Source organism: Emydura macquarii, unplaced genomic scaffold, assembly GCF_026122565.2.
Source record: "Emydura macquarii macquarii isolate MOO-44397 ecotype Brisbane River unplaced genomic scaffold, CSIRO-AGI_Emac_v2 contig_2636, whole genome shotgun sequence".
Classification (NCBI taxonomy): Eukaryota; Metazoa; Chordata; order Testudines; family Chelidae; genus Emydura; species Emydura macquarii.
Window position 1 is genome coordinate 36,545,520 of NW_027132773.1, and position 24,296 is coordinate 36,569,815.

Here is a 24,296-nt window from a genome sequence, read left to right on the forward strand (position 1 = left end):
GAATGCACATGCATGCGTGGATGCATGCACACACACACACACACACACACACACACACACACACACACACACAAACTCTCTCTCTCTCTCATTTAAACCTTCCAAAGACTCTAAAATACTTCACAGTAATTTTAAATGAAATAACTCAGCCACTAGTACTCAATGATTTTCCCAATGCCTACATCGGGGGAGTGGAGATCAGACAATGATCATCTCCTCACTGTTTTCTGTGGGAGAAGCTATAACAACAAAGGAATCAAGGATGTAATCAACCTGAAAACTGAACTTTCAGTATTCGCTGCATGTGTTTCCTCCAAGTCAGGGTTGAGGCAAAATGGCAAGGCAATATGAAGAAGCAGCTATTTGTGCTGCATCCAATCTATTTTATTCCAAGTACATTACAAAACACAAAATAATAGAGATGGGCAAAATTTTTCAGCCAAAACTTTTTTTTAGGCTAAAAATGCAGATTTGGAGACTGAACATTTAGCAAATTCTTTTCCGTTTTTCCTAATGGTTCTTGTTGGGGGAAAAAAGCAAAAAATAATCCCAAAAGAATTGAAAAGTTTCATTTTGACATTTTCTAAACAAAATGTTTTGATTTTTTTTCCATCTGAAACCATTTAACATATAGAAATTCTTTAATTTTATTTAAAAATAAAAAACATGCAATCTAAAAACATTCTGTTTCTGGTCAAAATGAAACATTTTGTTCAACCCAAAATGAAATTGTTTTCAACTTTTCTGTTTGCCAAAAGTTTTGAAAAAATGTCATTTTCAGGTCGACCCAAAATGATCTCCCCCACCCCTCTGTTTTTTTTAAAATTTGGCAATAAACCAAAAAAAAACAACAACAAAAACAACAATTCTTCATCAACTCCACTGAGAATGCAGAGCTTCAGTTAGGTTGGAGATCCCAGATTTGTGTTGTTCCTTCCTGCTGAGCAACCTTTCTTTGTTCTGTTCAATGTGCTAGCAGCAATGTGTAATTTATGAATAGTTCTAATCACTGAAAGTGCTATGTGTTTGCTCTTCAGCATCCATGAATGTAGTAGATTTCACGGTGCAGTCAATAGACTAACACAAAGGAGCAAAATGGAGAGGTTTTACAGAGCATATCCACTCAAAAATGGAAGGAAAGGAAATGGCAAGACTGGTTAGAAGGCTATAAAATGCTTAGTTCCTATTGTTTACCCTGTCTCACAGATGTGCAGAGGGATCCATCAGTCTGAAGTGGTGGCAACTAGGCCATACAACAAAGTAATTCCACTCAGTGACACACATGTTTTTATGACAATCCATGAGTCAGACCAAGGTGCATACTGCTTAATTAAAAGGGAGTCTAGTAAATTTAGAAAGTCGTGATTTGCCCCTTAATAGATCCAGGACACAGGTGAAGTCACCAGTTACTGTTGATATTACATTTTAACAGTGGATGAAAATAGAAGGAAATCCTAACTGGTAACATACAAGTACAAACGTTTCTTAAGTCACAGTTGGTCGGTAAGGCAACGTTAAGTGCTTATGCCACTAAGAAGATAGGTTGATAAGTGTATATTTATGAGGAACATAAGCAACTTTAAATCCTTGATACTGACTGGTGCCTAATGACATGAAAAATGTGCACTGAACAGGTGACCATCTAAAACTTCCCTCTTGTACAGTGCATGTTTTTGACTCCTCACCCTGAAAAATATGAGGCATCCTCAACTCCCATTGATGTCAATGGGAGACGCTCAACACTTTTCAGGATTAGGCCTCAAGTGAAACTTACATAAATTTTTCACCTAGGAATTCATGGTAACTGATTTTCAATTATTTGTAACGATGCCCAACCAATTTTCTTCTACTATGGACATACACCTTAATGGGAGACTCTTCATATGCTAAGTTTCAGAATTCAGCCATTTTGATTTAACTATCTGAGAAGCATGACAGTTTAAAGAAAAAAATGGAAACATGATTTGCTTTAGCCCTTGGCAGAACTCAAAGTAGTTGAAGGAATTTTCTCCAACAGATTCTTCCTGTGACTTGTTTCAGCACATCACCTGTCAGGTGCTGATCTTGACTCAGGCTTTTAGGCACTACTGTATTACATATAATGAAGAAAAAGCAAACCTTATTTAGTCATGTAAATTATGTACCTCTTTAGACTATCCTATGTGGTCCTATTGATTCCTGGGATGTGCTACTCAGACCATATCCTTCACATTCTGTTATGCCGCTCAGTACCTGAGCGGTAGACAGATGTCCTTATTCTTTCCCTTCTTGGTTGCCTCACATCTGACAGCAACATGCAAGGCCCACTCCTTCCTACTGACAGTGATGTTACCTGGTTACACAGAGTGTGGTCAGGAACTCACCATCAGGTGTATACATAACCAAGGGCACAATGTGGTTCCTAGAATCTACACTGGAGTAATAGAGGCTTGAGTGACAGAGTGGAAAATATAGGAATATTTAATTAAATGGTATGAAAATGGCAGGCATCAATGAACTAATTAACCTCTTCTAGTTTCATTGCCTCCCCCAGTCTGACCAGAAGGATGTCTGCCCACCTCTGTGTTCATGAGAGAAAGGGAGCCCTTCCCCTTACCTCAGTCCAGAACATGCATGAAGATCATGGGGTGGGGGACAGATGAGGGGGAGACTGTAAGAGAGTAGGAAGTGCTAACTGTCTCTTACACCACCACCCCCTTTGGTGTATATGAAGCACTCAGGTTCTGCAGCAGCTTTCTGCTGCAGTGTTGCTCTGCCCTGCAATGGAGATATAGGGAGGTATATGCAGTGTTGTTCTGCCCTGCAATGGAGGTGTAGTTTGAACTGCATTTCCAAGATCGTATGGGGATCTGAACAAACATCTAGTGTTTGGGATCAGGAAGGATTTCCCCCTTGGGCAAAATGGGGAAGGTGTCCAGAGTTTTAATTTGACTTTTGCCTTCCTCACAGCATCTTGGAAGTGTTCTTTTAGGTTAATAAGGAGAAAGGACATGAAATTAGACGTTGTAAGTTTGTAAGTTCATCTCATATGGCTGGTGTCCAGTGCAGGTGAGAGGCTCTTCAGAGGTTGGCTGAAGGGGATCAACCCTGAACATTGGTATGGAGGCCACTGTACCCAAGTAAGCACCTAGTGCTGGGTGGGAAGGGGGATTTAACACCTGCACCGCCTCTCATTTAAAAGTTTAATGTTAATATATTTCAAGCCTTCTGCTTTAAAATCCATTTTCTGCATGTCTGGATCAAAATCTGTTTGCTCTTCTTAGATCTGTATCAAATAAGCATGTTTTTCCTCATGATAAAATTTTGTACTATTGACTGAACATATACTGTGGCATGTGGCAATTATTCATTTTGGCATGCTCATAACAAACCCCAACAACAATACAAGATGTCAAAAGCATATGTAGTATTTCTTATTTTGCACAAAATAGTGATTTCACAGACGCAGAAAAGGAAATAACCACTTGTTTGTTAATGATACACATCACAGGCCACAGTAAAAATCTACAGTGTCTACTGGTACAATAAGAGTAAAACATTATTTAGTTTTTGTTTTCCCTTTAGGACTTTTTGCTTTTGTTTCAATGAAGATGCTGTTTATTCTGTGTGTGCGCGTGTGAATGTGTATACGTTTTACATATATATAAATATGTTATATGGAAAGGGAAAGAGTGACCAACGAAATATGTAAACCTTTAAAACTAGTTTTCATATAGGTCATGAACAGTACTGGCTGTTACTTGTGGACTGATGTACAGTGTATTTTTGCAGATAAGTCATCATCCAGACAGATGCTGAGTGATGAACCATTAAGTCCCATGAATACTGTAAAAAAAAATCACATCGAGCTATGTCTCTGCATTGTGGAAAATCTGCGTACAGAGAAACATCAAGATTAAAAACTCAAAGAGCGCTTCATATTCAGGCTCAGATTTTATACAGTGTTTCCAGATTTCAAACCAAAAGTTATAAAAGTACCGCTTTACACACACACACACACACACACACACACACACAAAATCAATTACATATTCTGGGACAGATTATTCCCTCCCTCTGTACATGAACACGTAAGTAGAGGGAAGGACTAAGAAACCTCACTGCTCTTGATTCATGAAAGACCTTGTCTACAATTTTAGTGGCATGAAGGGTATGTGTAGCTACATGCCATAGTGAAAGGCAGGCTGTGTCCACATTAATTGGAACATACAACTTCACACACCAGTGAAAGGCTCTGGCAGGGGGAATCTTTCCCCACTGCCAGACTCTTTCATCATGGCAGGGAAGGGCTCCAGCAGTGGAACAGCACAATTCTAAACAGAGCAGTGTAGATTTGTGAAACACTGCTTGGGCATGTAGAGCGCTGTGTAGGGTACATACCCTAAGGTTCAGGTGTGTAGGGCACTCTACTTGCCTAAGGAGGGCCTCACCATCTACACTACTACCTGTGCTAGCTGGGTATGCAGTGTCTGTACTCTACAGGTGCTGTAAGCATAGGCATAGTTTGGGGAGGCAAGGGGAGTATTGCCTCCCCAAACAGAGGCGATGCATGAGAGGGGGGCACACACGGTCATGTACCACTGCCCACCGCTCCCAATTTCTGCATGCACAGAGCTGCCCATGCAGGTCGTGCTCTGCTTGGCCTGCCGGGGGGAAAGTGAGGCTCTGTCCTTCTCATGCTGCGCCTCCCCCACCCAGCAGCCAGGCCAGGATGGAGCCGCTTCTCTTGCCAGGTGAAGGTGGCCTCTTCGAGTCACTGACTGAGCAGCATGCTAGCTACCTGCGAGAGCCTTGCTCCGGAGGGGACAGCAGCAGTGGCCCACACGGCAGGTAACTCTGGCAGGGCAGGGAGAGTGGGGTAGCCCTGGGCCTGGAGCAGGGGTAAGCCCTGGGAGCAGGTTTCCTTTGCTCAGCCCAAGTTAGGGGCATTGCCCACGCCTCTCCCCCTGCAGAGGTGTCCACAAGGATGCGGGAGCACCTGCGAGATACTGTTTCTATCAGTTGTCCGACCCCCATGCTGGGGTCAGCCCCGGGCCAGAGGCACCTGCTCCCCGCTCCTGTGGGTCCAGTCTCCCAGGAACCGGTGGGATTGGGAGGTGGGGCCAGAAGGTTCCTGCACCCAGAGGCGACATATGGGGTGGGGCAGTCATGTGACCCCTTGAACCTTTACATACTGCTCCCCCACTAACAGCAGGTATGAGTCGTCTCTGCCCCCAAACTACAAGCCTCGGGCAGGCATGGAATTTGACCACCCACATACGTGCCCCGTTGTCATGATTGGAACAGCCCCCACAAATACAGAAGTCAAACTATGCCTATGGTCACAAGTGTTAGCCTACCCAAAGACCGGGCCAGAATTACAGCCTCTGAAGCTTAAGAGCTACTAAAAAGATATGCCTACTTAACAACTCAGCAGAAAGGGAGCTGGGAGTAGGCAGAGTTATGGCTCTGAGGTTTCCAGCAACATGCCTTTCAATGCTCCCTGGAACAATACAACCTCATGCTGCTGCTAACATAGAACTGCACTCCCATTAGAATACAGTCCTTTGTGATTTGCTGCTTTATGAAGAAGCATTTTAACCAAATAATATAATTACTATTAGTTTTTGCATGTGATGGTAAAATGATCTGGTCTAATACAAAAAACAAAACCCAATAATGTTCTAGCACAGTGTTTCTCAACCTTTTAAGTAGCAAGTACCCCCTAACGTCTGAAAATTTTAATAAGTACCCCAACACTTAATATTCCTCGGGATTTTATATTTACAGACTAATGTGAGCCATACGCTGGAAGAAGGGCTGAGTATATAAGGCTGCGATGTGACGGATGTCAGATCTAGTGTGGGTAGGGTTACCACCTTTACACTAGGGGTGCACAACTCAAGTATGTACCTGGGCTGGAGGTGATGTTGGCCAAAGCTAGGAGGCTTTGAGGGGCATGCCAATGCTGGGGAATATAAAGCGCCGTGCCAAATTTTTTGCCATAGATTTGAGAGGAGGAGGGGGTGAGAGAGAGAGAGAGAGAGAGACAGGAAAAGAGGGTAACTGGTGAAATCTGGGGCTGTTATAGCTGTCAATTTCACTGCTCAGCTAGAGCAGTAAAATTGACAAGTTTTCTGGGCACTGGGCTTTGAGTCAGGGAGGGGAGCTGCCACCTGGGCAAGTTGCAGGCAGCTGCCACCTGGCTGCCAGCCCAGGAGGTGGGCGACTGCCAGCCAATCCGAGCTGGGGCAGAGGAGGCTTCCACACAGGTTGGGACCCAGGGATATGGGCAGGCAGCTGCTGCCCATCTTCAACCCAGGGTGCTGGAGGCTGTCCCTTGGCTCGGAGCCGGGGCGCGGGTGGCTGCCACCCAGCCGCGAGCCCAGCTCACGAGACTCAGGAGGCTGCCACCAGGCTCCCACCTGGGAGCTGGGACCTGGCAGGAAGCAGGAAGCTGTTGCCTGCCTCCCCCAGAGCTAACAGCTGCCGCCTGCCTCCCAGCTGGGAGCCGGGACTGGGTGGGAAGCAGGGGGCTGCCGTCTGCCTTCCTCGGAAGCTGGGGGCTGCCACCCGCCTCCCACCTTGGAGCTGGGACCTGGCAAGAAGTGGGTGGCTGCCGCCCGCCTCCCCCAAGAGGCGGCGGCTGCCACTCACTTCCCAGCTGGGACTGGGTGGGAAGCGGGCTGCTGCCGCCTGGCTTCCCCAGAAGTTGGCAGCTGCTGCCCACCTCCCCTTCACTCAGTTTTCCCCCAGGTACCCCCTGCCTATGTCTTGCGTTCCCCCAGGGATACGCATATCACAGGTTGAGAGACTATGTTCTAGCACCTGCAATTGTAATGGACCTGTCCCAGATTTTCTGTTGCTTTTGGTCCTCTACAAATAGTAAGTGCTTTTTGTAGCACAGTTTTGAATAATTTAATTTTAAAAACAGAACAAACATACACCACAGATTTCTGATTTTAAAATTATCTTTCCAGAGGGCTTTGCAAAAGAGAGAAGAGCACTTTTGCCACCATTATCCAGAAGTAGCAGCAAGATCTGAAGCTAAAAAGAGCTCTTTATTTCCTGGGACTCGTGACAAAAGAGGTATTATGGACTCCAAAGTAGTTGGCTGATTTTTAATTCTTTTAGCGGGTGCCAGATGTTCTACCATACAAAAGCTACATAAGGAGACCAAAAAAACCTCATAACTCTATGATGTCAGACTGTATAACAGAACTATGACCTGCAGGAATATGAATGGCATTTTGGGCAATCAGATGATTCATCAGAAGAACAAGATATAAATTCCAAAAGTACTGGCTCCACCCATTAAACCACGTTTCCTCCCAAACCTTAAATTTGACTATGTATACACTACAAATCTTGGTCAACGCAAGTTATGTCGGCATTCAGCTATATATCACTCAGGAGCATGCATACTTGGGCTGATTGTGTCAGCGCTGCATGTTTCACCAGAAGTGCTTGTGTCAATGCAAATTACTGTGCACCACATGCTGCCATGTGGTGCAATAACTGTTGGGAAATCTTTGCAGTGTGTTGTGGGATACAAAAGACTTGCTCAGTGATCTCTGGGAGCTAGAAGTTAAGTTCCCAGCATGTAACTTTCTTCATCCCATACTGCTGTCCATATCTCATAATTTTTGCATCTTTTAAAAAAAAGTCCCACAAACCCACACGACACATTTCAATGTGCACCATCTCTGACAGAAGCATGGAGACCACACAATTCTGCTTTATTCGCCTGAACATTGCAAATACAGGATGTGATTCTCCTGTATTTGCAGACGTGCAGGAAGTACTGCAACAATGGGGGACAAGAGGATTTCTTTGAGGACAGTCTGCTGGGGGACATAGAGAAAAACAACTCAAGGTTGTTGGTGACATTCATGGAGCATTTGCAGATGGTGGAGCACTGCTTCTGGGCCCAAGAAACAAGCACTGACTGGTCGGATCACATCATAATGCAGGATTGAGACGATGAGCAGTAGCAGCAGAACTTTCGGGTCTGTACGGCCACATTCCTGGATCTGTGTGCCAAGCTCTTCCCAGCTCACCTCCAGTATATAAACACCAGAATGACAGCTGTATTGACAGTGGAGAAACAAGTATCACTCTGGAATGTTGCAATGCTGGATTGCTACAGCTCAGAGAAATCATTTCAGAACTGGAAAATCCAGAGTGTAGGCGGTTGTCATACAAGTGTAAAGGGCCATTAATCGCCTCTTGCTATGCAGCATTGTGACTCTCAGCAATGTGCAGGTCATAGCAGATGGATTTAAAGCAACAGGGTTCCTAAACTGCAGTGGGGCGATAGACGGCATGCATATTTCCATTTTGGTACCAGCCCACCTTGCTGCAGAGTACATCAATAGAAAGGGCTACTTTTTCCATGGTTATGCAAGCTTTGGTGGATCATGGGGAATGTTTCACCAATATCAAGGCGGGCTGGTCAGGAAAGGTGCATGACTCTCACATCTTTAAGCACACAGGACTGTTCAGAAAGCTGCAAGCAGGGACATATTTTCCCAAAAGGCAGATTATCACTGGCAATGTTGGAATGCTAATAGTGATTATGGAGGACCCAGCCTAACCCTTGTTCCCCTGGCTCATGAAGCAGTTCACTGGCCACCTTGACAGCTCCAAGGAAAGATTCAACTAACAGATCAGCAAGTGCAGAATAAATGTTGAATGTGCTTTTGGTATATTGCAGAGATGCTGGTGGTGGTAACTTACAAGGCTGGATCTCAGTGAAAAAAATATCCCACTGGTTAAAGCTGCCTATTGTGTCCTGCATAATATATGTAAGACAAAGGGGAGAAAGCAGCCACCAAGGACGGCGAAGTGGCTGTCTGCTCACTTTGTACAGCCAGACACAAGGGGTATAACAAGACCCCAATGTAAAGCTATGTGGTTGAGGGAGGCTTTGAAAGAGCCATCAACCACAGTAGTATTAACCATCAACCACAGTAGAATTCTCAGATGGAGTGTTCTCTTGCTGAGTGCTGCTAAGACTTGTGTAGTATTTGCTGTACATTTATAAATATGACTGGGTGTTTTCCAGAAGCTATGAACTCCGTGTTGCTTGCTGTACTTTTATAAGTACTGTTTCCTTTGACAACCCCTATGCATTCTGCAATATTTATTATGAACTAATAAAGATAATTTGATTCTCCAAAAATAGAAATTTAATGAGTGGGAAAAAACAGTGCAAAAATCAATGTTCAGAAAAACCACAGGCAATGTTATACACGTTTTTAATAAACTTTAAAATTGGAAAGGGATTCCACATGAGTGCACAAACATAATCCTTTGTGTCTACACATACACCAACTGTGGTTTTCACAGCTCAGTGTACTTGAAGCTGTGGTTTTCCTTGTTGTTCCCCGCTGTGGCCTGGTAGGAGTAAGGATGTGTCCTGTACATAATGCCAGATGGTATGTTGAGTCTATGAGTCTGTGTTGGGGGCTGTAGGGAACAGCAACCTGGGAGTTCACCAAGGACTGCAAAGGGTGGAGAGTCTGGGATTTTTGATCCTGTAGGTCAACCATGGTCTGCAGCATTTGGGTCTGCTGCCTAAGACCACCCATTATGTCCTGGTGCATCTCCTGCTCCTTGTCCTCCTTATACTCCCTGGGCTTTTTTCCACGCTGTCAGTCATACTGGCCATCTAGGCCTTCATTCATAGTTTGATGCAGCAGTGGTTTACAGGATCTTGCAGAACATGTCCTCCCTATTCTTCTTCTTCCTCCTCCTCCGAGTCAGGCATTCCATGGGTATGGAGGAAGCACCCTTCCAGGTCACCATGGAAGAAGCTGCTGGTAAAAGCAGACGGATAAGCCATTGGAATTACAGTCACAATGGAAAGGGAAAGGTAAGTTTCAAAACTCCCTCCCCCTTATTCCTATAAACACTTTTAATAAGAAATGCTTATAGACACTTCAGCTTTGGAGTGCCTCAGTACAGTTCTGCTCTTCTAAGCCCCAGTGATGGAGATTATGTCCCACCAGGGTGAAGCAGGGGAAAGGCTATGCTGTGTCATAAACCTATAAAATTTCAGTCTCTTTCCATAAGTACAACATTAGGTAATGGTATTGAATCTCAGCAGTGTTTGCCAGAGGCAGTGGTGACTTCAGCTGATATCTCACTCCCGATGGTCACTGAGAGTATGTCTACAGTGCAGTTAGTAGCCCATGCCAGCTGACTCAGACTTGTGGGGCTGTTTAATTGCGGTGTAGACATTCCATCTCAGGCTGCAGCCTGAACTCTGGGACTCTCTTACCTTGCACAGTTGTAGAACCTGGGCTCCAGCCTGAGCCCAGACGTCTACACTGCAATTAAACAGCCCCATGAGCCCAAGTCAGCTGGCATGGGCCAGCTGCAGGTTTTTAATTGCAGTGTAGACATACCCAAAGGCACAGAGAACACATTTGTTCCAGGCATACTCAAACTGCTTGCGCCCATATGCCACTAGTGTGTTTACTGCAATGGTGGCAGCTGAAATCATTGCAGAGTGGTGTGGGAAAGTGGCTTGACACAAAGAAATAAGGCAGCCATCCCTAGAAACCTTCTGAAGAGGACTGCAGAGTATATCCATGATAGTTTCATTGAGATTTCTCAGGAATATAAAAGGGTCATATCTATTCACATAAACAAAGTGCTCTGCATGGCCACCCCCCGCCTAACTCAATGGGCAATGAAAAGCAGATGCCAACTCTACCTCTTGTTGTTGCACCTGGACCTCTTCTCATATGAATAGAACAACAAAAAGTTGATACCTTTGTCTTGTTGACATGGGGATGGGCCAGGAGCCATCTTTAAATTTAAACATTGTAGGAAAAATGCATGCACACTTACCCAAGGTTCCTCCCCTTTCTTCAGCTTATGTGTGCTCGCCTGTTGGGACTGGGAAGACTGTGGCAGTGTCTTGAAGAAGTCCTGACTCAGAGCACGGCTGGAGCTCCCCACCACATTTCTTGCCCCCTTCCTCTTTCTTGCTATGCAGCAGCAGTCAAAAAAGCTAACAGAAGGTTAGGAACCACCAGCAAAGGGATATATAAGAAGGCAGAAAATATCATAACACCATTATATAAATGAATAGTACACCCACACCTTGAATACTGCATCCACTTCTGGTTGTCTCATTTCAAAAAAGATGTATTAGAATTGGAAAAAGTAGAAAGGGCAACAAATGATTAGGAGTGTGGAACACCTTCCATATGAGGCGAGATTAAAGAGACTGGGACTGTTCATCTTAGAAAAGAGATGAGTAAGGAGGGGGGATATGATAGAGGTCTATAAATCATGAATGGTGTGGAGAAAGTGCATAGGGAAGTGTTATTTACCCCTTCAAATAACACAAGAACCAGGGGTCACCCAATTAAATTAATAGGTAGCAGGTTTAAAACAAACAAAAGTACTTCTTTCCACAATGCACAGTCAACATGTGGAACTCATTGCCTGGGGGTGTTGTGAAGTCCAAAAGTATAACTGGGTTAAAAAAGAGTTAGATAAGTTCATGGAGGATAGGTCCATCAATGGCTATTAGCCAAGATGGTCAGGGACACAACCCTGTGCTCTGGGTGTCCCTAAGCTTCTGACTGCTGGAACTGGATGACAAAGGATGGATCACTCAATAATTGCCCTATTCTATTCAATTTCTCCTGTGCCAGGATGTACAGGCCCCACATGGGTGAAGAAGAGGCCAGAGAGGCCCTGGCAGCAGGGTTAGCCCCTCTCCTCTGACCCTGTCAATCATGCATGATACGGTGGAGGTCTTTAAAAAAGAAGAAGCTGAAGTCAGCAGGGGGAGAAGGAGCAGGATTGCCCGAAGCAGCAGATTGCATGAATGACTCCTGAAGCTGTGGAGGTAATTCCTAGGCAGGCAACTTTCACCACAACCCTGAGGAAGGTACAGCGGACCCCCAGGGTGAGAAAGAAAGGCTGAGAGACTCAGCCAGAGTGATTTCTCCAAATCCACTGCACTGGGGCTGAATCATTGGCAGCACTATAGACTCACCAATCTACCCCAGTTTTGCTGGGACCGCAGGGAGGGAGGACCCCATAATATGTGGGTGTTTGTAACTTCCATTTTGATCCCTGAGCCAAAGAGACCTAAGGAGGCCCACAAAGGGCAGAACCCCCTCCCACAAATGGTGAGGAAGTGAAATCCAGGTTGTAACCACACACTATAGCTAACTGGGTGTGGTCAGGCTCCCCCAATCCTTGAGGGAGGAACAACCAAGCACTGAGTTACACCCTCTGAAGCATCTGACACCAGACACTGTCGGAAGACAGGATACTGGGCTAGATGGACCACTGGTCTGACATATTATGGCCGTTCTTACTTACCCTCAGCCTGCATCTCCTGTGCAATCTTCTCATAGATGTTCATGTTTCGATGGGTAGTCTGTAGCTCTTCTCCCTACAGGCCAAGGAGCTGCAATACTTCTGTCCACTCGAGACAGAAGCGTGTCTAATGTGTGTAGCTGGCGCATGGTCAGTTGCACACAAAAAGGGAGAGCTGCTAGGTCAGCTTGCCAAGGTGGTCAATCATTAAAAGATATTTAAAAACAGGCAGAGGTTGTTTAAATGGGGGGAAGGAGAAACAGAGTGCCTCCTGGTCTCTGTGACCCTGGGGCAGTGGAATTTACACTTGTGACTACAACAGTCACTGTCACAGTGAATGAGGCATTGTGGGCCAGCTGTTGGCAGATTCTTAGGGTCTACAAAGGTCATGAAGTGTCTACGCTCACAGTGTGTTGACTTCAGTAGGTCGACTATGGCTCTGAATCATTCAGGGAAATGCCACACACATTTGTATCATGTCCAGCTGAGCTATTTTCTTATTTATAGAGCCTCAGAGATTGCCAGAGTAAGGTACAAGTGTAAAGTCATCTTAAACAACAATCTTTCTGCTAGCACTGCAACTCACCGAACATTGACAAGCTCTATAGTTAAGGTTCTTTCTAAATGCAGTAAGTATTTTCCAATTTTACAACTTCTGAATTAAAGATGTGTTATGTAAGAACAATAGACACCCTATATCTCTCTCTTTCCAAGCTGCTGGTTTGCAAGAGCCAAGGCATCTGCTGAGCTACATACAGGATCTTACAAAGCCTGCAGAAGCCCTTCCAATCCCAAGTTTTCCTACCCAGATTAATCAAATTCCTACTTCCTTCATAACAAGGAAACATATTGCTCCTCAATGAGGGCTATTTCCATGGTTACTTTCACATTTCAAATCTCCTGAAAGAAGCCAGTCCTGGGGTCTAAAGATATTGGAGCTTACAAGAGCAGACAGAGAAGTAACCTCAGAAGGCAATGAAGCACTGAGGGGGTACAGGGCAAGAAAGGGACCAGCCAGGACTACCCCTCCCCCCAGCAGCCTAGACCAGAACTGTGTACCTCTTCCAGTGTCCCCACTCTCTCATCTTTCTCTTATAATTCCCTCCTAACAAAACTCTACCCAATTTGTTTGTTTTTTTTAAATTGTGAGAGTAGCATGATGTTTACTGCTATCAAACTGTTCACTCTGCTTGTATGTTCTATCCCTTTCCCCTATCATGTCTATCTTGTCTATTTAGATTCTTCCCGCGGGCTGGATCAAATTCTTTCGCGGGCCGGATCCGGCCCGCGGGCCGGAGGTTCCCCACCCCTGATTAGACCGTTAGCTCTCCGAGGCCAGGACTGCCTATTATTCTGTTTGTACAGCGCCAGCATAAGAGGGTCCATTCTTGTTCAGTACCTAGGCACTACTGTAACAGAAAAAATAAATACCAAATGTTCCAATGGTAGGGCCATCTTGTAAAATGTCACAAGAATTAGAGAGAACAGGAAACATGTTTTTTTCATTCTCCTCGTGTTCAAAAAGGCAGTTAAATCACTTTCCTTTCATACCTTAAAATAATCCACTTTTTGGCAGAGACCAAGAATAGAACATTTCAGCCCAAGAAGTGAAAATTTCAGAAAATTATGAACAACCTAAAACATGTTTTAGAATGTAAATCATTGTGCAACATAACTAAGCCAGGTCATACCAGCATTCCACTATATGACATTTATACACCTGTGTGTGTGTGCACATGTGCATGCATGCACATATATATGAGATATATTAAATTTATCTCACTGAGTTTTAAGTATTAAAATTCAGGAACAATTAAGTCTTCCTGTTTCTCCTATATACCCGCCCTCCATGAACAAATGAAACATTGATAGCATATTAGTACATTCACAGTATGCTGAATAGAACAGCTGTTAAATAATAAATGCCTTATATTGTCGTGAGCAGGTGCTACAACAATTAAACACTGGCTGTTTAATTTCTAGCTCTGCTAAGCAAAGTAACTAAAACTTATGCAGTCTACTAAAATAGCAAGGAATATCTCATAATTATAATAGAAAAATCACAAACATATCCATCGTAGTGATGAGTACAGGTACTAGGCTTTGAAAGAAATAGTAGAAGCTTGATGTAGAACAATGGGGCTCTGAGACGGCAAACTTGTATTTGAGAAATACAGAAGTATCATATGCAGGACACTGTAAGTTGAAAACAACTAGAACATTAAATAATAAGGGACTGCAGACAATTTGTGTGTAGAAAGAATGTTACTGTCTTGTTCCATAAGGATCTATGTAGAAGATGCCTATTAACAGTAATGAAATCTGCGTATCTACTATTGCAGACCCAACATCTATAGAAGCTATTATCCAAATAATAGTTTCTGTTCTGTTTATTGATATCTTTATGATTTGCTGAATGTCACTTTTTATTGCCACTGCATTGTATTACATCAAATTTTTCTGTAGCTATCAAAATTCAAATAAATTCAGTTAGAAGATATTTGTATTTTTCATGATAAATAAAACTATTGATGGTCTATATTAGCTAGAGAAGAACTAATCTAAGCCCAATTATATGAATATTCTTATTTGTATTATAACAACACCTAGGAAGTCCAATCAAGAATCAGGAACTCATTGTGCTAGCTACTATACAGACAAATAATTGTAAAGGTTTTTTATGCTTATTGCTATCTTTGTAACTGAGTTATTGATTATCATTTGCTCCTGTATTAGTTCAATTTAGACATAGTCTCAGACACTTTTCCTTTAAATTATCTTTTTTGATCTATTAGATGTTATGGCAAATAACATGTTCTAGTTTGAATCAAATATATAATACACAATGCAAACAATATACTAATGAAACTTTATAGTTAACTAATACACCTGAAATGATAGCACCAGATTTAAAATACACCACAAAAATAAGAGCAAAAAACCCAACACAAACAGCCATCCACCACCACAGCAACCCTCCACAGATATTCATAGTTTCATATTAATGGATTCCAAAACCAGAAGAGACCATTGTGATCAATTAGCCTGACTTTCTGTAAGAAGATGGAGGTGGCTATACCTTCTTGTGGAAAGGAAGGTTGTCTGAAGAGAAGTAAATTCATGGGGTTGGTTTTGCCATCAAGAACAAGATTGCTAGCCAGCTTTTAGAACTCTCTATGGGTATTAACAAATGTCTCATGTCTCTTCGTCTTAAGTTTAGTAACAACCAATATGCCATGGTCATCAGCGCATATGCCCCCACACTTGACAAAGACAACAAGGAGCAGTTCTACTGTGCTCTTGAGGCAGTCCTGACTGCCACAGCCAAGGAAGACAAGCTTATGCTCATGGGTGACTTCAATGCAAGAGTTGGGAGACACCCTGAACTCTGGAGAGACACCATTGGGAAAGAAGAAGGGGGGAACAGCAACTCTAATGGCATTCTTGTCAGCAAATGTGTGGAGCCTGATTTGCTTATCACAAATACCATCTTTAGACAGAGGGACAAATATAAGACCACTTGAAAACATCCACATTCTGAACCGTGGCATCTTCTTGGCTGTATCGTCATCAGAGTCTGTGATCGTACTGTTGTCCATATTACATGAGCCATGGGAGGTACAGATGATTGCTGGACAGACTATCATTTCGTCAGATGAGTCATGAACATGAAGCTTACACTACAACACTGTAAACAACCAAAATGAATGCAGAACAGATTTAACAACAAAGCACTTCAAAATCATGCTAATTGTGAGACTCTTCAGTGACGCCTCACTGATAGGCTCTCTGATCTACCTGAGAACATCAATGACATCCAAATACATTGTGAGGCTTTCAAGACCATTATTCACAAGGCATGTGCTGAACTGTTTGGATACTCCTCTCTCAGCCATCAGGATTGGTTTGATGAGAACAAAGGAAATCCTTGTTTCATCAGAAGTGCTTTTTGCACTTGGCAAAATGAACCCTCTAACTAGCAAAAGTGAGATACTTACCAGCAGCTGAAAGCTGTAGTTCAAAGGAGGAAGCGTGACATCAAGAATCAGTGGTGGAAAGCAGAGATCATGGAGATCCAGAGTTTGGCTGATCAACATGACATGAGAAGCTTTTTTAAAGCAACAAAAGTCATCTGTGGGCCAAATACATATGGCACAAGCCCACTGCAATCCCAGGACAGCTCCACTTTTCTTAAGGACAATGTAGTCCTCAAGCAATGCTGGAAGGAGCATTTTGAGACTCTATTGAACTGTGAAACTGAAGTCTCAGCTGCCATCATTGAGTTCATTCCTTAACATCCAGTAATAGAACCTCTTGGTGACCCCCATCTTCTGAAGAAGTATGGCATGCCGTCACTCAGACTAGGAATAACAAGGCACCAGGCCCAGATGGCATCTCTGTGGAGGTCCTCAAAGCTGGTGGAATAGCACTTCTGCAAAAACTACATTAACTTATTGTTAAGATTTGGGTTAATGAGGAAATTCCACCCAAGCTAAATAATGCCAATATTGTGACCATTGTTAAGAAGGGGACAAGTCAATGTGTGGGAATTACCGAGGCATTGCTGTCCTCTCCTTCGCTGGGAAGATCCTTGCTCGTATCCTTTTGAACCGTCTCCTCCCTCTTGGTGAAGATGTCTTTCCAGAATCCCCATGTGGCTTCAGACCATCTTAGGGCACCACTGACATGATTTTAGTTGCACTACAGATCCAAGAGAAGTGTAGAGAACACCACCAGCCATTGTTCCATGAATTGTGAAGCATTATGGAAGATACTGTCTAGATTTAGTTGTCCACCAAAGTTCATTTGTGTTCTCAGGCCACTTCATGATGGAATGACTGCCACCATCCTTTGTAATGCGTGGAAGACAGATCCATTCACCAGCCATACTGGTGTCAAGCACGGCTGTGTTATCACCACAACCCTTTTTTCCATCTATATTATCATGATCTTGATTCTTATTCATGACCACCTTTCTTATGAAATTGGGATTGAGTGTCACATGGATGGCCAGCTCTTCAATGTGTGACATTTTCATTCTAAAACAAAGGTCACCAAGACAGTTATTGCTGACCTTCAGTATGCTGACGAATGTGCTATCCTCAGGCACACTGAGGCTGACTTGCAATCCACCCTAGATCTTTTCTTAGGTGACTATCATAGCCTGGCACTTTACCTCTTCATTGGGAAGACTAAGGTGCTCCACCAGCCTGCCCCATCGCAAGTTGCCCCCCTTCTCCCACAAATCGTTAATTGATGGTTAATCACTGGAAAATGTTCCCTTACCTTGGTAGCCATCTCTCCCAGACAGTCAACCTCAATGTGGAGATCGAACATAGGATCTGTTGTGCTGGTACATCCTTCAAAAAGTTGCTTTGTTGTGTCTTTATTGACAGAGTTCTACAGACGGAAACTAAGATCCTGGTCTACAATTCAGTAGTCATCCCCACTTTTCTTTATGGGTGTGAGACATGGGTGACATACCAAAGCCATCTTAAGCATCTGGAATGGTATCAACAGCACTGCCTTAGGAAGATTCTCCATATCAGATAGCAAAAGCATTGCACCAATGCCAGTGTTCTGTCTATAGCTAACAGCACCAGTGTTGAGATGAAGATTATGAAACATCAACTTCTCTGGGCTGGCCATTATATGTGGATGGCTGATACTCTCCTTCTAAAGCAAGTCCTCTTTTCTCAACTTAGTCATGGTAAGAGGACCCGCAAAGGGCAGAGGAAATGCTATGAGGACACTTTGAAAGTATATCTTAAGAAGGGAGGCACTGATCCCATGAACTGGGAAGAGCTGGCTGGCAATAAACAGCAATGGCGTCACATCATATATCAGACCTCAGCTCATTTTGAAGAGAATTCCCTTGCTGAAGAGGCTAAGAAATGGCAGAGGAGGAAGGAAAGTGTACAGTATCCCAGCCAGTAGTTGTGCTCTCTCCAAGCAACTACCTGTTATATATGCAGAAAAAAGAGTAAAGCACAGATTGGACTCCTCAGCCATCTTAAGTCTGATCAATGACTTTTCCTGACAGACATCATCCTCATATCAAGGGATAGCTTCTGTATAACAAAGGCCATAGAACGTCCCCAAAATAATTCCTAGATCATATCCAAGAACCATCCAATTTTGATTTAAAAATTGTCAGTGATGGAGAATCCACCACAATCCTTGGTAAATTGTTCCAATGGTTAACTATTCTCACTGTTAAAAATATATACCTTATTTTCAGTCTGAATTTCTCTCGCTTCAACTTCCAGCCATTGGATCATGACTTCCAGCCATTAGATCATATATACACACCTAGCTTTCCCAGGAGTTCCCAAATCAGTTTTTAAGCAGTGTTGTTCAGTAGCTACCGAGAAATTAAACTTTAGCAGTACATCACTATCTTGCAATAATATTTAGCAGAAACAAATATTCAGGATGAACATTAATTTTCCAGATTTCTTTCTGTGGCACTTAGTTAAAAGTCACTAACCCTGCAGAGTTCAGAATCTTAAAATTAGTTAGTCTTGGTAAAGTATGTTTCAAGGTATGTCTCTAAAATATGAACCCATGTTTAAAAAATAAACAAACTGCTAAAAATATGCTATACCAGTTCCTTCAACAATGAAAATTTAAGAATGAAAATAAGAAATTTATCACTCTTCATGACATTTTTTGTTTTAAAAATAACTACTCCATGATTATTATAATAAGGCCGGTGTTGTAAATTATGGGTATTCACTGTATGTTATTGTTACATTGTTGCCCCTCAGATGAGGTTGATTTCCAGGCTTTGCAGAAGGTAAATTTCCATTGTTGGAGAGAAATTAATGTCATAGTGGTATAGTATAATTTGTTTATATACATTATGTACATGAGTTCTGTTACTCTTAAACCAAGACAGACATGAATGTATAACTTGAGCAACTTGAAACTATTCACGTGAATAGAGTTACTCAAGAGTGTAAGTGTTTGAAAGATTGGGGCCTAGTTAACAGAAAGCAGCAGTACCTGTAATGGGTATAAAACGTAACAGAATTTCCGCTTCAAATCTGAATTATTGTTAATCCAGTTGATTTTACATACCTAGTCAAGGTACACCTGGCACTCAAGATGTACCCCACAGTTTTGCTATAATTTTGCTGTATGCGTACAAAGAATATTTAGGTATTATTTTGTGTTATTTATTTCAAACAAATGTTTACATCATAAGTGTGATATGGATATTGCAATGGAAAATTTTTTGACATATTAGCAATTAAAATAATCCAAAACTGAAAGGTTTTTGAAGTATACAAATGCAGAAGTAAATTTTAAAAAAATAGAAATAGCACAGGTAAAAAACCATGCAGGGGTGTAACAGATATTGTTACTAGTCCTTTTTATTTTTTAATGGGTCTAATTTTCTTATTAAGGTCTTACAGGTCTTTCTTCAACTTCTTTCCCAGACAAAACTCCCAGGTTCATCTTAAGGACAGATAATCACTCATCATTAACATGATAGGCCATTCTGGGCCCTGTGAAGTAATTACAGTCTAATCCATTCATACACTTCCATACCAGTGCACTAAATGACACATTTGTTTAAGAAGGAGAAAAAGATATTTTTGTCAGTTATCACTCTTCTAAATGATATAACTCCATTTTACATCTTTATAATAGACAAAAAAACACATTATGCGTAAATGGCCCAAAAGCATTTTTGTTGTTGGTTGGTTTATTTGTTTTTTTAAAGTGCTGTTCTTCAGACATAGGCATGCAGAAAAAGTATCCAGAATCATTATTTTCCTCCCAGTGTTACAATACAAAAATAATTGCTGATTTTTCCCTCTACAATATTAATTCACTTTTTTCTTTTGAATTGAACCCATCTATTAAAATACAAAGCTCCTTTGCTAGTCAGCTTTCATTCATTAAAAAATCAACTATCAATATAAAAGTTACAGTATAACCTCGCTAATCGCCACACACCATAGTTAGCACCAAACATATCTCTTTCCTCACTTTTAGTGATTGCACTTGTTCACTAACAGATCATTTGCTTGATAAAATATACAGTATTGCAGGACATGAAGTATTATCACATAATTAAAACTAGAAGTGCAAAAATAAATTAAACAATATATTGTGATGCATTATCCTTCTTTATTGTGTGTATCACTTACCACAGGCACCAGTCCCGCAAACACACATGCATATAATTTTGCATGTATTTTACACTGTTCGCACATTTAGAGTTTTCAATGTGGCAAAGAGTTTTGTGATGACAGCAGTACAGCAGAAGTTTCCAGGGGAGAACCTAGAGGTTTTGACAGCAGCAGGCTAGGGAGCATGGAAGTCAGTTTGGGAATGTGGGATAAGCACACTACCTAACTCTTTTTATTAAAATGATCGGCAGTAAAATAGTTCACAGCTGAAAATGTCAGTATTATTTCTTTAGGTTTCAAATTTAACTCACTGAGATGAATGGAGCTAGTTCACCTCTCCAGTGTTGCCAGTTCATAATTTTATGAGTCTCATGATAACTGGAGATTTTCTTAAACCCCAGCTCCTCTATTCACATTTTTTAAATGAAAGCAAAGTTTCTAACTCTCATGGCTGAGAAGAAACACTTGAAAACAGGAAATCCAAAGGCTACAAATCCAGACAACAAATAAAAAGAACCCAAAAGTTAGTAGTTTTTTTTAATTTCATGATTTTTTGGGGGCCAATTCTGAATGCTTGGGCTTGACCATATTGCATCTCAGAGCTTGCAGGCCAATTCAGCAAGACAACATTGGTTTACGATGATTTGATATTTTCAAGGTTTTCTCTACACTCATCAGCACTAAAAACATTCTTAACAAAAAAAAAAAAAAAAAAAAAAAAAAAGTAAGCTTAGATTCTTGAACAATTCTGTAGCAATGGGAGAATTCTATGGCAAATTCAGTGGCCCTGGAATAGCAGGATACCTGAAGTCTTTACAACAGTCAGGGTACATATAATGTTTTTTCAGCAAATCAGATAACTAACTTAGAGAACCTTGTTATCTGTGAACATTTATGATTAATATTACAGCATACTTAACATAACAGTCAAAATCATCATGTTTCAATAGTTATACAGACCAATGAAAATGTGCAATTTTATCAAACCTACCTGATGCCCGTCTAGTGAACCGATTTATCACCGGAGCTAAAAGAAAAATAGAAAGACATAATTAGATTATTTTCTTAATGGTTTAAAGACAGAACTTTAAAAAGTAACACTGCAATGTGCAAATACTTAGAAAGATTAATTAGTATAAAATAGTACTATTTTAACAATTCTCTGTAGATTTTCAGAGAAATGTGCTAGTTGTCATGTATGTCTAAATATTTGAACACAAAGTGGTGTTATGGTCAGTTATCACGGACATTTAAAGATATTAAAATTTAAAATATAATTTTCACTCTTTTTAAGAGTTACTGTATGCATGTACTTATTGCCATGACTCATTATGAAATATTTTATACTTGCATCTATTACTTAAATAACTAGGACTGCAACAGGACATTTTCTACAAACAATGATGCAAACTTGGGTGCAAACATTTAAAAGAATGAACTTTATTTTTTACAAACTGCATAGATCCAGATATCAGGTAACTTAAAGATGCTCTTGCATAAAAAAGGACCAACCTGAAATCCCACTTGAGGAATCAAAAGTTATACAAGTCTGAAACTGTTCGCATAAGTCAAGAACAATACCAAAAAAGCACTGTGTGTATCTCCAAGGCACCAGTGACCGTTTTATGGTCCAATGTCTCACAAACCACCTATAAATGTGCCCTATACACATTCAGAAAACAGAAATTCCCAGCTTGTTTCTAACTGTGACAGGTTGCAAGATATATACAATTTTGACTACTTTCTTGGAGGGGAGGAGGGAGTTGCCTCCACATCAATTCTTGCTTAATGTTACCAGCTCTTTCAAGAACTGCTAGAGCTAGAAACCAATGTTTTATATATTATACCATCTAAATGCACCCTGGATCTGATTTCAAATGATAATAAATTATTTCTAATCCTAGGGGGTTAAGAGAGAGATCAACTGTTAAAATCATAACAGAATTGAAGGAGAGAACAAGATAATAATCAGAATGACCTATTTTAAAGTGTGGGAGTCACCTACTTTTATATAATATTACCAACTTAAGAAGGAATATTTAACTGTATAAAACCCGCACGATCATTCTGTATAAACATTAAGTGAAGAAAATATTGAACTTTTTTCCCCCCCACTTAATTTCACTGGGGTTTATATAACATTTCTTTAATGTAGCTATATACACACAGAACTAAGAACTGCTTAGAAACAGGAAAGCCTGCATCCCATGGAGCTGCTAACAGCCTCTCAAATTCTGTTGGGAGATGGAACAAGAGGCAGAATTATGCATTCTGGTTCAAATTCACTGATGGTGGTGAAAGGTCCTGGTAGCCAGAAGTGTACCAGGGGATTACACTGCAGTTATGAAAAAGGACCACGATTCCATTACAAGGAAAAGCAGCCTGTAAGAAACCAACCAGCACAGCCCCTCAAAATAAATGCTGCAAGCAAAAGGGTGAGTGCATACATAATATCCATAATCTCAGAGCCTTCTCTCAGTCATTCCCATTGACATATTAAATCTATCCCCACCCTTGGCAGAAACCTTTGTGGAGGACAGAGGATAAAATAATGACTGCCTTTTTCAGGGGTAAATCTCATCTTGGGTGTAATGGATTTAGCAGGCATCACTGGGCGAGGTTCACACCTCCACCTGCCCACTGTAAATTAAATTTTGTGGCTCTCTTTTTTTAAAATTTTTGAAAAAATAAACTTGAAATTAACTAGGAAACATCATGTATGTCACAGCTAACCTATGCAGCCAAATGCTTGTGTTTTTGTCACTGTTATCTTTCCTTCCTTATTCCCTACTTTCGTTAGTCACACTAAATTGTTACACCTTTTCTCGATTTAGATTGTGAACTCCTCATGAAAGACTGTCACTACATGTTTGTACAGCACCTAGCACAATGGGGCTCTTATCCTCATTGAGGCATCTAGGTGCAATAATAATAACTACAAAAATATGAGGTGACACACACTTTCAGCCCGGTATATTTTTCCAAGACAGGATCCTAAACCAGTGATGAGATAGTAAAATGATTAGTACCTGTACTTGACTTTTTTTCCCCTCTTTCTGGGAAAGTCTACACTGAATCTGGGAGCAAGCCTCCCAGCCCAGATCCACGAACTTGTGTTAAAGGGGCTTATGCTAGCACTCTAAAAATAGCAATCTAGAAGTTGCAGCTCAGGTTCTGAAACTTGGGGGGGATGGGTGGCTTTAGAGCTCAAGCCGTAACACCTACACAGCTATTCGTAGAGCATGAGCACGAATACCAATAACACAAGTCTGTGGACCAAGGCTGGAAGGCTCACTCCCAGATGCAGTGCAGACATGCCCTCTCTCTCACTCAGTTTTTAAGAACTGCAGTAGAACCTCAGGATTACAAATGCCTCAGGAATGGAGGTAGTTCAGAACTCTGACATGTTTGTAACTTGAAACAAAGTTTTATGGTTGTTCTTTCAAAAGTTTACAACTAAACATTGACTTAATACAGCTTTGAAACACTACTAAGCAGAAGAAAAATGCTGCTTTCCCTTATTGTTTTTTTAATAATTTACATTTAACAGCACTATACTGTATTTACCTTTTTTCTTTTTTGGTCTCTGCTAATGCTGAATTGTGTACTTCCAGTTCCAAATGAGGTGTGTGGTTGATTGGTCCATTTGTAACTCTGAGGTTCTACTGTATCTGTTTACAGATGTAAGCAGTGTCTGAATGAGCTCTCCCCTCACATCTAGTGAGGAACTAGGGAAGAAGACTTCAGGAACCACCTTGTTTACATAGACAGGCGCGCTCTGCCTAGGTGCGCAGCACAGTGGAGCTACTTTGCCCAAATGAT

At 41.6% G+C, this 24,296-nt stretch overlaps 1 protein-coding gene across 1 annotated transcript in view; it reads right to left on the reverse strand.

Annotated features, from left to right (window-relative positions):
- Positions 1-24,296, reverse strand: part of PRKAR2B (protein kinase cAMP-dependent type II regulatory subunit beta) — a 154,854-nt gene that overhangs the window by 60,142 nt on the left and 70,416 nt on the right. The window contains exon 2 of the mRNA XM_067564459.1: positions 21,466-21,501. Coding sequence (XP_067420560.1) covers positions 21,466-21,501 — 36 coding nt within the window. The remainder of the gene's footprint in view (positions 1-21,465; positions 21,502-24,296) is intronic.